This window comes from Astatotilapia calliptera, chromosome 8 (genome assembly GCF_964374335.1).
Source record: "Astatotilapia calliptera chromosome 8, fAstCal68.1, whole genome shotgun sequence".
Classification (NCBI taxonomy): Eukaryota; Metazoa; Chordata; class Actinopteri; order Cichliformes; family Cichlidae; genus Astatotilapia; species Astatotilapia calliptera.
In genome coordinates this window covers 14,918,266-14,934,106 of record NC_137429.1, presented here as the reverse complement: position 1 = coordinate 14,934,106, position 15,841 = coordinate 14,918,266, and the positions used below count along the sequence as shown (strand labels likewise).

The 15,841-nt window shown below is 41.0% G+C and overlaps 1 protein-coding gene across 2 annotated transcripts in view; it reads right to left on the bottom strand.

Moving 5' to 3' along the window:
• svild (supervillin d) overlaps nt 1–15,841 on the bottom strand; it is a 47,676-nt gene that overhangs the window by 26,789 nt on the left and 5,046 nt on the right. For both annotated transcript variants that reach the window (XM_080305486.1, XM_026163056.2), the window contains exon 2: nt 3,714–4,203. In XM_080305486.1, the coding sequence (XP_080161612.1) occupies nt 3,714–4,093 (380 nt within the window). In that variant the 5' untranslated portion in view covers nt 4,094–4,203. The remainder of the gene's footprint in view (nt 1–3,713; nt 4,204–15,841) is intronic.

The following is a 15,841-nucleotide window of genomic DNA, read 5'->3' as shown; positions in this document are numbered from 1 at the left end:
TCACAACATGACGTGCGCCTTCGTAGATCTGCAACCATACGTCAAGTCAACACAGCTCCAAACTATTTTGAGTGGCCTGTTCAGTACCGTTGATTCCTCCTACGCATTCCCAGCTATATTTTCTTTTTTGGGGCCCCAGTTTTTGATTGGATCAATGAGAGAATGATCATAACATTATAATGTAAGGACTCACAGATGTCAGCTCATTTGTGGAAGGAGATTGCCAAAACTATTGGAATGGAGACAATGGATTGTACAAAGAAATGGAAAAACTTGAGGGACGAAGATGTTTGTTTCTTGAAAACAAACAAAAGAAAAGAAAAATTGACCACAACAAAGAGTGGGAACGCAGGAGGAAAAAAGTCCCAGCACTTTGTTTCTGCTGTGGCTGGCAGCACATAAAACATCAGGACAGGACCACAAGGTAATTAACACATAATGCACCTCACACAAGTATGAATGCTGGTAATGGTGACGGCAACTTGAGTAGATTATGTTGTAGACTCTACAATGATTTGCTGCAGAAGTCCAAATCGGTCATTGCTCTGACTTGCATGTATTTGTAGACCTTGTAAACCTCATTGTTTGATCTCGGACAGCCCATTTTTAACAACCAACCTTATAAGTCTCAGAAACACATCACCTTTGCTACCCACACGTTGACGGTCAGCTGAAAGTAGATGAAGAAAACCGGAATGCAGTTTAGTGGGCGAAAAGCAAAACAGAGGGGAACTTTCCAATCCAGCTGGGCACTTGTGTAATCAAACAAACACTCACAGTAAAAGTGTTCACATAAATTTATGTTTAGCTTTGTGTGCATCATATTAAATTATATCATGAGAGAAAATGAAATAAGAGCATAAAAACAACACTTGTGGCTGCAGCGTTGTTAAAAGCTGTAATTTTATTACATCTGATTTGTGTGCTTAACTTTTTGAGGCATTTGTCTTTGCTGTGGCTCAGTACTGTAAACAGTCCTTAGCCTTAATCCCAATTCTGTTTTGTTTATAAAGAGGTACCAACCCCATCATGTCAGTAGCATTAATAGTTGTGGTTTGTTACACATGCTTGATAGCATAGAGCACTTTCAAACCAAGATTACTATGACCTATGCAGCAACTTGTCCTGGAAATTCTATGTATACTATCCCAAACTCATATGATAACACACACACACACACTAAAAAATAGATACTGTTGGCTTTTAACCTTATGTAACTGAATATAACTTGTGGTAACTAAATGGTTGCCCAGAGTGTTTCACACTCACCATCATGTTAGATTGCACAGTTTACCTGATAGGAGGCAAACTTTCTGGAAACAGTCACAGTCTGGACTGAGAGCAATCGATCTCAGAGAGATTAAAGGTTTGCAAATAACTGATGTCTAATTTATCAATTCAGACAGATTGCCAGCATGTTGCCATCAGTCTGAACGAGTCTTTGTCAATGAGCACAATTCAAGGGGACTGGACTCAATTGGCAGCAAGCTGGTTGTATTCTGGTTATATTCCTATAGAATGAGAAGGATGCTGAGGGCAAATGTAGTGGTTACATTTGCATTTAGCACAGGTCATTGCTATGTTATCAGAAACAGATTGTTGAAGTGAAGTTGAAGTTGGCAACTTGAGCTCATTTGTCTGCAGTCAGACTGATATTAGACTGACTCTGTCTCAATAGCAGGCTTTAGTTACAGTGTTGACAATCACATTTTGCATCAAAATAATAGCTGAAGCGAACGTTATCTTATCGAACATAACAGATATCAACAAAGTTTAACTTGAGGACATAATTTAAAGTTGATATCACACAGTGAGGAAAGTACTGTGATAATATTGTATTGTGGGGTGATTCCGATTCCTACCTCTATTAAAAACCAGGAGTCTTTAACATAAAATTAAAAAAAATAAATCATAATAAAGGGAGAAAGAAGCCAAAGAGTGCGCTTTCATGCACACAAACGCATCAGATGTTGGATGACAAAGCATTACCAAACGGATTCTTCTTAAATTGCTAAGGGTGCAATGTAACAGTTTAACGTCAAAAAGCAGACTTTTGGAATGTCACCCTTCAACTGCAACTTCACGAGGAAAAGATTCGTGTCTGTTGCAGATAAACGCCTGTTGACAGCTTTCATTATCACCGAGACAGCCAAGCTCCAGTTTCCTGTACGCTCTTTCTGTAAAAGACTACACAAAAATGTTGCTCAAGTTTCAGTAAATATGTGTGACCCACTAAAGACATGAGAGTCAATGCTGAACGCAGATGTCTTAAAATAAAGGAAAATATATGAAGTACTAAAAACCATTAATATATGGGAATACCTAGACAACAAAAGCTTCTACAGTACCATACTTATGTATGTTGTGTAAGCGTGCACAGCTGGGCTGTGATGTGTAGTGAACATCATAACAGAACTTACAAAAATAGTAGCTAACATGACAGGCATGTGACACAAACACCTTAAACTGTCAACCTGCCTTTCTGCTCTCTGTAATTAAAAACAGTCCATAAACTGCACTCTGTACTTTCCCCAAACACTCTTTCTGCAGTGGTAAGCCGACGCACTGAGAGAAGTTCCTCTCACATTTCATAACCTGTTTACAAAAAAAAGAGAGAGAAAGTTCTAATCCAAATAAAGCCACAAAAGCAGAACGATGATCACTGTTAAAATATGCATGTAGAAATAAAAAAAAAGACATATATTTATTTTAAAACGTAATCAAACTAGCCAAACTTGCCATAAAATATGATAACGTAGAACACTGAAACATGCCATGCTGCTTGTGCTCTATTTTTATTTTAAGGCCATAACCCAAGTCATGTCTTTTCCAGTGTATAAAATAGCTTGTCTATAATATGCTTAATTAAGCGCAAAGCATGAAAAGTTGGCAGAGCTCAACAGCTCTACACTCATTCCCTTCCAACTCTGATTTTATCTCAGCACTCTTATCCATCTCTGTTCTTCTCCTCACCAGCATCACTCCCTCAGGCAGCTTTATTCAGGAACAGACAAGTCCAGTTATGTGCATGCAGCAGAATCCGCAGCATGATTACAGCCCCAGACCCACGACTGGACATGTTTTACTCCGTCTGTGTACAATTCTCAGAAACAAGCATTCCTCTGAGAAACCTCCAGGTTCTTCACCAGTCAAGCTGACAATAGAGGTTCATTATTCGCTGGTTTTGTGAGCCCCTCATATAACTGTGAAGTGAACCAAAGCAAGCAGCATGTACGTAATCACAGCAAAACACACCATGGCAAAATAAACAAGGTAGTCCTGTTCTTTGCACACATGGCCAATTTTGGAAATGCTAGCACTTGTGTTTACCTCAAACAGAAGATAGCACAAAGTGTTCTCCAAATGCGCCGATTTGTTACCTCCTTTTCACGTACTGGGAGCCAGCAAGCCCATTTAAAGTTATTTAATAGCTGAATAAAAATGGCCCAATTGTTGCAAATGTTCTCTAAATCAAAGAAACCTCAGAAAAGCAATACACTACGTTTTCTTCTCCTGAAATTAGTTTTAAGAGATTTACATGTGCATCAGTTATCTGTTCTTAGGGGATTTTCTTGCACAAGTCTGTGCAGCTCTGTTTCATGACCCTGGCCAATTTTATGTCACCATGAAAACAACAATGAGACTGGTCTTGCACAAACAACGGGTTAGTGTGTGTTTAATATCTAATATTATGACAATGTGGATAAACTCACCTGGAATGGGAGGACATCTTTATGGAGGGCACAGCTTCTGATTTTGAGGATGTAGTCGTTTCTGTTTTGGGGTGAGCTGTTCTCTTTGTGGGCTCTTCATTAGCAGGCTCCACAGGTTCTGCTACTTTACTCCTGAAGCCCCTCCTGGTGCATGTTTGCTCTGCTCCATTATCCTCACATTTCTCTTTCTCCTTTGTTGTTAAAGACACTGTTTCGGATGTGCCTGCAGTTTTCCTGTCCTTACGCACGTACTTTGAGGTGAGCTCCTCTGTGTTGCCATAGCGCTCAGCCAACTCCCGCCTTCTTTCTGCCTTGTAGCGAGCAATTCGCTCAGCCTTGGTCTCCGGCGCAGAGCTCTGCAGGGTGTCTATTCCATCCATTACGCTGTTCGACTCGGTTTAAGAGACTAGTTTCTTGATATGTGATCCAACTTTTTTCTTTAAAATCTCCCGTGACAGCAATGTCTCACTCCATCAAAATCATTCCAGCGCTGCAAACAAGGAAGGAAGACATCATTAGTGCATCCTGCAGATACAATTTCAGACAACTGGCCCATTAAAGCTGGTTAAAACCGGATGTACCAACACATACAGTAAACAAGAGAAGTGAGGGCACTCCTGTACAACATCACTTAGACGTCCAATGCAAAACAGATGGGTAAATGCTTCAGACTTGGCACAAGAGGCATCAGTGCATATCAGTAACAGCTCAGATACTGCGGAGGACATTTTGCACAACCTTGACCTCAATAGACTGCATCCAGAAAAATAATAAACGTTGCTAAAGCACATCAAAGAAGGATTGTGAACTCTGAGATAAGACGAAAATAAATTACTTAGTTAATTATTTGTTTTTTGAACGTGTAGTATGCACAGAGGTGGGATGTTGGGGGAGGTAAGATTACCATGCTAGCCTGTGGAAATATCGAAAATACTGACTGACAAGACAAACTCAGGAATCAGAAACACACACATTGGTGCAGCTTTCATAAGAAACTAAGCAAATTGCATCTCTCTCAGCCAAGCCCTGCCGTATCACATCTGGCCCCCACCTCATGAAAATGATGTCAGCCAGATCAAAGACGCCCGACCACCGCTGTGAGGCTCCGATTTGAACCTCTATTACATCGGCCGACTTTGAGGTGGTTGGAAAGTTGAGGTGGGGGTATAGAGTGGTAAATGCACATGCAATATTATCTTAATCCCATGTTATTCCTTACAGCTTTGCACCTAGCTTATCTGCTCTCAGAATTATTATCCAGAGTAATGACTGTCTTTACAGTGCATTGAAATCTCTATGTTGTCCATTAGTGTGTATCAGTAAATGTTTATTTTCATCTCTACATGTCCATGCATGCTGAGACAGGCTTCAGCTACCCGTGTCTGTGAAAAGGATCATCTTTTAATCATCTCCTTTCCACATTCTTCAGCACCCCAAAAAAAGCACTATAAAATAACTTGACTTTTCAATACCAAGTGAGTCACAATGATTTAGGGAGAAAGAAAAAACAAGACTGTTAAGTTCAACTCACTTTGTTCCAGTAAGTATTCACAGAGGAGGGGAAAAAAAGCCACACACGGTCTGAACACAGAGCTCTGAAAATGGCACTGCCAGCTGACAACAGCAATAATAATTAGGCACAGTTTCTGACCGCTGGACCAAAAGCACTGGGGCTTTTCCACAGACGTTTCTCACAGCACAAGTATGCTCACGATGCTTTGGAAAAGTCACAGAGAAGACAGAGAGGGGCGTGAGGTATTTTTATTGGGGAAACAAAGAAACCGTCATTATACAAAAAAAAAACAAAGTCTTTTAGAGGCTCGTCACACCATCTCTAAACATTTAACCAGAGCAAAGTCGATGTGACACCACAGATAAACGTTAGCCAAACATCTTCATATTTGCCGATAAGCCAAAAGCAACAACACCACAGGTCATTTTAGCCAATGCACGTGCATGACCAGTATACGTATCCATACATTAATCACAGATGCATATACCATAGAGGGGCACATGTTAAACATAGCCCCCCGAATTCCCTATAAATACAGAGCATGAGTTAATTAAGAACATCAGTTCTCACACTTCAGGGATATGGGAAAATAAGTGTTCCGCATCTGGGCAATGTTAGTAATGTGAGAGGCAAGAAGAAAGAGGAAAACTGAGGAATGGGTCAAGGCAACAGGAAAAACAAAGGTGTGTCTGATCATAAGGTAGAATAAATGCTCTGACTCTAAGAGCCTATTCTGTAACAGTGATAAGCTAGAACAAATGTTGAGTGCTTACAATCTCTGACCACCTTTTAGTTAATAAATGACTCCCTTTAAGAGAATACAGCTTTGAAATATTACATAGGAAACTGGTGTATATTATACAGAATGTGTATGTGTACTAGGTTGCCACAAACAATTATTTTGATAGTCGACTAGTCACCGATTATTTTTGCGATTAGTCGACTAATCAGATCATGCGTCCATTGGACGTAAATCGTACAGCTTATTGCACCAGCATGCATCTGCTTTTATATATCTATCATTAGCTTACAGATTTAAGTGTTTAAGGTATGTGCTAACTAAAAATAAAGACAAGATGATAGTTTATTAAATTTAAATGAAATTTGCAGATTGTTTCGGTGGAGTTTAATAAACTCAGCCGTCTGCTCCTTGCTATCTAAAATATAATGGGACACCAGAGTATACTCTCGAGCATCTCACACTTCTGATAATCAGCTGTCTGCTTGACGTTTATTCAGCTGTGCAAAAACTATAACTTTAACCTCAGCCAAACCGATTTACTCAGGAACAAATAAAATACTGAAAAAAAGCCAAACAATAACATTTTTAAGTTATCTAAGTGACTTATACATGTTTAACCTGAGTAGCGAAAGACGGCGGTGGGTTTCAAAACGATTTGCCGGGTGTCCGGTGTTCTCACCGGCTCTAGTGAGCCTTGAACCCCGGCTAACTATCGAGCTAGTGGGTAACAGACGTCTCCGAAAATGTCGGAGCGCTTTTGAAAATATGTGGCGTCTTGATAAACTGAGCAGATATTTGAGGTTTACACAGCTACATTCTCGCCTGAAAATATGTTAAACGTTTATTTTGTGACCCAGAAAGAATAATAAGAGTAACATTAAAACTAACTAGCTGCCACCACTGTTCAAAGTTGGAAACATTGAACAGTGAATTCTGGGACACAGTTTCTTCTTCTTCGGGGTTTAACGGCAGCTGGCATCCTTGTACATGCTGTGCTGCCATCTTCTGTTTCAGTCCGTTATTACACTCTTAAATCCTACTACTTATTCCTGCGTCTTTTGGGATCTTACAAAGCTTTGACGCGTCGACTATTAAATTAGTCGTCGATGTAATCGTGACTAGTCGACTAATCGTGGCAGGCCTAATGTATACGAGTGCCATCCAGTAAGAGAAAATGTGTCCGTTGGTGTTCACCTTGGCCTCCCCCATTCCTCCTCAACCTAAAATAAGAGATTTTCTAAACACTGAGCGACCACAGTGTCTCCCTTAGTTTACTTTGCGACTGTGTTGGACGGCTCCATGCCGTCTGAGCCTTCTTACAAGCCTGCAGATGTCCTAGACACCTACTATTAATCTGCTTTGTGCAGAAAAGATCCCAAAAATTAGTCAATGAGTACAGTTCACATTGATTCCGGTTAGTCTGATGTCAAACATCTGTGCTCATTTCACCGTTTCTCCTGCAGACGCCCAGGTATATTAAGTGCTACAAACTATGCTTGGCAACTTATGTTAGTGCTTTAGTTTTCATTCTGTCACGCCTTCAAGAAAATGTGCCATCGACAATCAAATTACACATGGAAAAGTCCCCTGCATCTATTTTAAAAGTTCAGTGACTGCCCGCATGCTGGTCCGAGCTCTTCCTGTCTTTTCGTTTTTGGATCACAGACTAAGTCGCTGTTTTGGTGGTCTTTGGTAACTTTTAGCTGCCTCTCCAATTAGTGTTTTGCCTTATGCCTTGACAATAATAACTTTTGTGTACTGCATTCCTGCTCTTGTTCTGATGAGCAGCTGCAAGCTGGAGGGCCGCTGTAACCAGAACTGCAGAGCTGAATCAGGACTACAGTTGCAACCAAGTGCAGTCTTGGCTGAAACTGGTTTCTTGTGCCACTGCATGAGACAAAGAAAAAGAAAGAAAGAAAAAATTCACTGTCACAAAGTGCATGGGTATTAAGGTATTTAAAGGCTAGCTTCTTATACATGTATTACTTAACAACAAATGATGTAAGCGCCAGAGGTTGTGGTTTGAAGTTCACATACACTCATCATCCTGTCATGGTAATTTGGGGTTTTTTCAAGCGGTTTTCCATGGTGGAATAATTGTGCTGCATACATCTTCAATTACTTCAAAACACAAGAGTTGGGGCACACTGGGTCAAGATTACACATACAGGCTCAAATGAATTCACGCAAATCTTTTCACAGGTGCTGAGGATTGACAAATAAGGCCTATTAAGTTCTTATTAGTCATCATGATTGACTACAACTGCTAATTTCTCTTTGCTGCCATAAAAAGGATTTGTTTGACAGGACTCGTTGGATTGACCAATACTCAGGAAAATGTCCAAGAAACTCAGTTTCTCCTTCTTCGATCTGCACTAAGCTTGATATTTGGTCCCAAATGAAAAGACGTATGTGAGTGGTGAAATCTTCAGCCAGAATTATACCAAAAGCTTGTTGATGGCATCAAAAGCATCTGGTTGTGGTACAAATTACTAAGGGACATTTAGCCAAATATTAGTTGGGGGTGTTTGTATGTATTTGAGGCTGTATGTATACTTCTTTTCTTGTGTGGATTGGATTTATTATGGATTTTCTCTAAACTTGTGCACCCAATTTGTTATTTAAAGTCATTGAAGATATGTTGTACAATCATATCCACCCTAGAAGAAAAACGGCTCGAATTAATCATTAAAAGCCCCAAATTACCATGACATTTATGCCCATGATGAGTGTATGTAAACTTCTGACCACAACTGGAACCTAGCTCTGTGGGAAAAACTGCAACTAAACTAGAACAGACTCTGGGTACACATCCCAGCTTAGACTAGGCAAAAGCTTTTAAAGCAGAGTTCACAACACAATACGAAAACCAAATGAGAAATTAAACACGCACGCCTAATCAACTGGGAACACCGCTTCCAAGACTGAAGCTTTCCTGGGTTACAGAGCTCAAAAAGAAACAGATATTTATGATTAGAGTGTATTAGACTTCTCATCAAGCCTAATTTGTTTTAGGGTATTTCACAATTTACATTCTTATAATATGGTAAAACCACCAAAATCAAAGTAGAACCAAAGCAACCCTAAATTGTGACGTTCCCTGACCTGTTTGAAGCAAAGAGCCATTTTCGCAACAAATACTAACAAAGAAATCTTTAATTTGACTTGACCTTTAGGTTTGAACTCAATGCTACACCAAAACAAAGCCTTATGAAGGCAAAAAGGATCCTTCATTTAGATGTTGATTTCAGGACTGCACGCACGCGTGTGTGTGCGCTTACGTAATTCACCTAGGTCACTACCTATAAAAGGAGAGCTCCACAGTGCACTAAAGCTTATCCGTGGAGACCCAGAACGTCGAGGCTGCTTTGTTTGGAAGCCGCCTCTGTTATTTTAAGCAACAAGGGGACTCAAAATGCAGTTGTGAGTCATACTTTAAAAATCATCACCCCCTCTATCAGCACATGTGGACTCACCCAGAATATTTGTTTTGTTAGGTGATTTACAACACCAAAACACTGCATGGTGCCTTTCCCTATTTATGGTTATTTCTTGAGTAATGAAGACAAGAGCAGCTACCAGGATCAAAAAAAGCAGTAAGACAGGCCTGCATAAGTGAAAGGAGTAATAGCAGTCGACATAACAATAAAAAAGGGCCAAAGCTCCCAACAGAACAAAACATCTGTTCCCATCACAGCAGCTAAGTCATCTGGTTCAGTATGATTGTCCCTGAAAGGGGATCACATCACATATTTGAGAGCAGCTTGTTAACAAAGACAAAAAGAAAAAAAAAACCATCTTGTTCTTTTGTTTTGTGTCACTGGTGACAATGTGTCTGTCTTGTTCACTATGTAGTTATACCAGTCCTACCGGCTAATTTATGTGGGCAATAATATTTCTGCTGCTCTAGGGCACGCAAACAAACTGAATCATCGGCTTCCAATCACTAGAGTGTTCTCTGACCTTTTGTTGCCCATTGGGAGCTGTTACTGTCTACAAGAGGAAGATCTGTCTCAACACAGGCCAAGTATGTCACTTCCTGGCCGTGCCCCATATCCTTCTTCCTAAAAGCTTTTTCTCAACCCTGGCAAATGTCCAGTGCTCTCTTAAATAGAAGGGATGGGTAGTGAGAAAAACTTTGAATTGTTTCAGGCAGCATCTATTTTGGACTCAAAATATCTTCAAATCATTTCATATTGTAAGTCTAAGTACTACATGACAGGGCCATCTTAAAATGTTTACTCCTCTCAAGTAAGGAGTTACTTGAGATTACATAACGTCTGTAAGAAATGCAATATACCACAAATGCAGAAGTTACAACACTTAAACTCACTGGATAAAACAATTATGCTGCCTGCAGTTAAACTGTCAAGTGTTTTACTGGCTGGTATAAGCAGCTCAAATGAGAAAACCCAGTTAATTTTCACCATGTCACTGTTGGTCACTGATGATTTGAGTTACAGGAAATGAACACCTGTTGACATATTCATAAGAACAGCATACACAGAAACTACTCTGAGATAAGGGCCAGACAGAATGCTGCCCTAGAGGCAGATATTGACCTGTAGTCTACCAGACTAGATTTTGTCAGAAATCACATGTCCAAACAAGAGGACAGAGCAGGACTGTGGTCAACACTCTACTCTATGAATAGTAGATTTGTATGGAAAAGGCTTTTAACTGTGTATATATGCAAAAAAAATACATCACCGGTAAAGAATGAACCAAAGTGCATGTAAGCACTGTTTAGCAAACATTTAAGGTGTTATGACAGACAGTCAGTCAGCCTTTCATCACAAAGCCCACAGCTCTGTAAGTCATCAACTTAATGAGAGAAGTCACAGGACCAATGAAACACATTGAGCTCGCAACCAAAGACCGATATGAACTCGTGTCCAACCTTTCAGTATTGTTTCAGTTCAGCTTTGCCAGAATTCCCACAAGTCTTCTGTTTTTTCTCATTGAAACCCTAAACACCACAGACATTTACACCTGACAGCCCTAGACTGTGACAGCGCTCAGGTTTCAAATCTGCCAAGTTGTTTTATGGCCATTAGTACACAGGATATACATGTTGTTTTGTATCATCATGAAAACATTTTAGCCACTTCACAAATTCACATAAACAGTAAACCATCAGAGAAATGTTCTTTTCTTAATTGTACAAAATCGGGGGGAGCTGCTGAAGACAGAGCCAGCCAGTTGCTGACACAGTCTCTTCCTGAGAGAAGAGGGTGGAGAGTGGAAACTCTGCTCCACTAAGAAAGCCAGGTGCCAGTGGAAAAATAAACTGGCCTTCCAATTTTGAAATAAAGAAGAAAAAAAGGATTTACAGCTGGTGGTGTGCTGAGAAATCCTCAGCCAGCATCAGGAGCCATGAAGGAACAAAACAAAAGATGGAAGTAAAAAAGTGTGCTCTTTAGTGCAGAGGAAGGAAGCATATGCGAGCAACTTCCAAAAGTATTCCTTCCTTTGAGATTTGGCCATCTAATGTGAATCCCCAAATTTTACTGATGAATTCCAGTAAAAGTAAGAAAAGATCAGTGTTTACTGCCTCTGAGGGAGACTGTGACATCACCCATCCAGCCCTCAAGAAAATGTACCCAATTTATGCACGTCTCAGCTCAGTGTGCAAGTCTCTACTGCATTTTGGACTCATGTATGTTGTGCAATGGTTTCTATCGTACTTCCTCTCCACAGGTGTTAACATGAGGGGGGTAGGGTTAAAGTGATACATGCACACATAGAAACAGATGAGAGACACGTAATAATATTAAATCCTTAGCCCAGTTAAGTCCAACAAACATCTGTAAAGGAAGCCCTAGGCCTGGTTAGCCCACCAGGAGCTCTGCTGCAGAGTCACAGGTCAAACACCCGAGAGGACAAACTTCCACCTTCACTGCACTTCAAAAGCAGTCAAAAAGTCACTGGCACAAAAACAGTTAGTCCACAAAAATATTCTTACCCAAAGAAGTAATATAGTAATATCAGATCTTACCATTATTGTGTTCTTTTTATGTCCAGAGAAAGCAGCATGTCATCCTACCGCTGTCGACAACAGAAAAATGACAGGAAGCACAAGAAGTCCTGTGATTTATTTGGTATACAATATGTTGCATTGGGTGTGTATGACTACAACCAGGTCATGTGCCTTTCCACTGAAAGCAGACACAGGTCACTAGTCCTAATGCAATAACCCCATGTTTTATACGTATATCGATCCATGCAAGCAATCAAACCAATGTTTTTCAAATGGAAAAAAATGCACCGTGATGTGGCCCGGGAGGACGGTAGATGGAGGGTGTGTTACTTTTTTTTTTTTAAGCAACCCTCACATAACAATTAACCACATAGTGAGTGTTCAATGTGTGTCTCATTAAAAAGCAATCTTTCAGCACTTAAGGTGGTTTAAGTGCCCTGCCTGCAACAACTGGCAAATTTGAACCACAACTCCAACTGCTCGCATCCCCGTCGCAGCTAATAGAGTCCGCTTCAGAGTTTCAATCTGACAGCAGGGTGTGTTTGTCTATCTTGGCAACGGGGTCTTCAATCACATGACTAAACTATCCCTTTGATCTGTGAGGGAAAAGAGGGAAATGGAGTTAAAGTGACAGAGGAAGGAAAAGCAGCTGTAGACAGAAGAAGAGTACGGAGGGCAGAGGACGATACAAAAAAGGGATTGTGAACGGAAACAAGAGGGTCCAACAGGAAAATGTGTGGGGAAAGAGGACGGGAGATGGAAAGAAAGCTGGAGAAAATGGGCTTTTGTGGGGAAGGGGGGATGGATGTGATGGCTTTGTGGGGCATGTGTTTCCAGGGTGCCGAGAGGCCTCAGTCTGGTGATATGGGGGTGAGGAGCAGAGGGAGGAGGACAAAATCTGCTACTGCAAAAAAAACAACAGGGTCTGAGACTAATCCATCTCCCCCTCTCCCCCCCCTCTTTCTCACAGAGACACAAAGTCCCTTAAATCCCTTTTACCAGAAGTCCTGCTGACTGGAGCCAGTAGCCTGAAAAGCAGTTGACATAACAACCCTGTGGGTACTCGTGCTGTAGAAATGCACTGACCCGCTTCAGGCAGCACTACTTATGTCACCAGAAAGACAAAGAAAGCGTGCAGCTTCCCCTCCTGGAAATATTTAATTTGGCTACATGTCATTCAAACACAATCAAGCCTCAAAGTTACACTGGACAGCGCGAGTGTGTGTTTTTTTCTCTATTTACAGACTACATTTTTGTCCAAGCCTTCCAAGCTTTCCATTTTCCTCCATTCAGAGAAGCCATTAAGCATTGCATATGGGGAAAAACAAACAAGCAAACACACTCACACAAATGCACTGTGCACATGCAACGAGGGGAACACAAGAAAAAAGAAAAAAAAAAAGAAGAAGAAGAAGAAGATAGGCGAGGAGAAACACACACACACTGCCTCTCCAACAAAATACTGCAATCATGGAAGCTGCAGCGGTGAGAAGGAAGGGTGGGGTTTATGCTACTTTATCTAGCCAGGAGATCATATACGTGCACACACACAAACACACACACATGCACAGCAGAAGCAAACACCCAGACAGATGTTGGGGGGTTTTTTTTGTTAAATGGGATACATCTAGCATAGTAGCTGCAATTAAAGCCACAACCCCCAGAGCAGGCACACAGAAAGAATTTTAGTGCTCCAGCAACACTTCCAGCACATCGGTTTTGCCAACTTACGATGGAAAATGTGAAAAGTAAATGACTAAAAGCCGTTTCAATTTTACAAAAACCTCTACTGGGTCAGTTAAGCGAGGGAGAACTGATGTTTGCATCCATTGTTCCTTCTCTTCTGCATGCACTTCCACGATTTATATCAGTAGTTCCTGCTGTGAGGCCACTTTTGATCGAATGCAAATATTGTTGCACAACCAAAACTAAATTCAAAAACTGCCCAGAGGCAGGACATTTGACAAATAAATGGGTTTGCACATGTTAAAGTAGCAACTTCAGTAGCTAAAAATGACATGACCTCAACTACATGAGAATTAATCCACTCTCTTTTCAGACAGCTGTTCGATAGCTGTATTTGAAATAAGAGCATGTAACTATCTCTGCTGTTGTTCTTCCTCACAGCTGAGTTGAAGACCCTGACAAACCATAATGAGATTTTTCCGCTTGGCAACAACTTATCAGCATAGAGTTCTTCCACAGAATAGCAGCCTCTGAGATACCGAGAAGAAGAACAGAGAGAAAGAGGACGCAAAATGAGGACTGAGGGGGGGAATTAGTGGGGTGGAATGTCTCATCCTGCCAGTGGGGTTTCTCCCTCTCAGCTCTGTGGTGTCCACTGTGCAGGGCAGACACCATCTGGCCAGCTGGAATGCTACTGAGCAGGGGGTGAGTGGAGGGTTAAAGGGGGCGTAGTATCTTGCAGGGGGATGGGTCATGGCTGAGAGATAGAGTATTAACAGTAGTGGTATTAACCACTTAATGCCAGACAAACTAAAATGTGTCAAGTAAGGAGAAAAAGCAGAAATACGACATTAAACGCTCATGAAAAAAGTGAAGGCCCCCCCCCCTCCGAATTTTCCAAAAATGCTGTTTTGCAGTTCATTCCAAAGTTTATGGCTAATTACATTTACATAACGTCTACTGCCCCACATATGACATGCATATATGATGAACAAGAGGCCTTATTTGGATTTGCTCTGTAAGCTTGAAAAACTTCCATGCAAACTTTGGCTCAGAACAGGAAGTATTGCTGCCTTTAAACACTCCCCCCAAATATGGTTTACCAATAACTGTGCATGTTTTATTCATGGGTATTTCATGGTAACATCTGCCACTCATATGGGTTTGAAGGCAATAAAAACGCTGGCTGAAAAGCACAGAAAAAAATAAAATAAAATAAAAAAAATTAAAAAAAACACCACCGCAGATACACTAACTACCTCACTTATATTTTACTCTGAGGCTTTGTTGTCAGTTGACGGTGGTGTCAGATGAAATTCGGCTCTGACAGCTAAAAAAAACAAAGCGAAAGGCAGTACGGAGAAATCCCCTGTGCTCCCTCAACGCATGGAAACTATTACGCGTTTGTGCAAATCAAACGAAACCCTGAAGTATAACCATATGTTTATGTGCCATGCAAATATTAAATTGGTTAAACAGACGTCGTTATTGAAGTTGGTCCCGGTGGTGGTGGTGCTGACCAAATACAGTTTGCATCTTAGCGCTGAAGCTGGAAGCGGTCCACTCTAACTGCTAGCAAGGTTTATAAATATGTCTTAGTAGAGATTAGCCCAAGGATAACCCTCTAGCATCTTCCCAGTAGAGTTCCTATTCCTCACACTGTCACATCCCGTCTGGTTTATATAAATATTTGTACTGCTGAACTTTTTGGCTGTGCAATTGACATCAAATCCTACTGAGAGCTGAGGAAGAAAAGATGGGTCAGCGCAAGAAAGAGGAGAGCAACAGGGCTGAGTGGAATTGTGCCTGACTTTCTCAAGTACACTATAGCTAAAGACTGAGAAATTCTCAGTATACTTAAATTCCACTGACCAGGTGAAACAATATCTACTCTAATAACTGTCTTATTTACACTGCACACGTTCCCAAAACAGCTGAGAGTTATAATCTCTCCGGCATGTCTTGGGTCTGTCCTGTGGCCTCCCCCTATAGGACTTGTCCAGAATATCTCATCCAGAAGGCATCCTAGTGCCCGGACCACTTCAAGTGGCTCATTTCAATGAATCCCAGAATGACCAAACTCCTCACCCTATATTTATGGGAGAACCCAGACCCACTACGGGGGAACCTTATTTTAGCCACTCGTATCCACAGTCTCATGCTACCCAAAGCACTTGGACATAGCATCTTATACTCAGTTCTCTCTT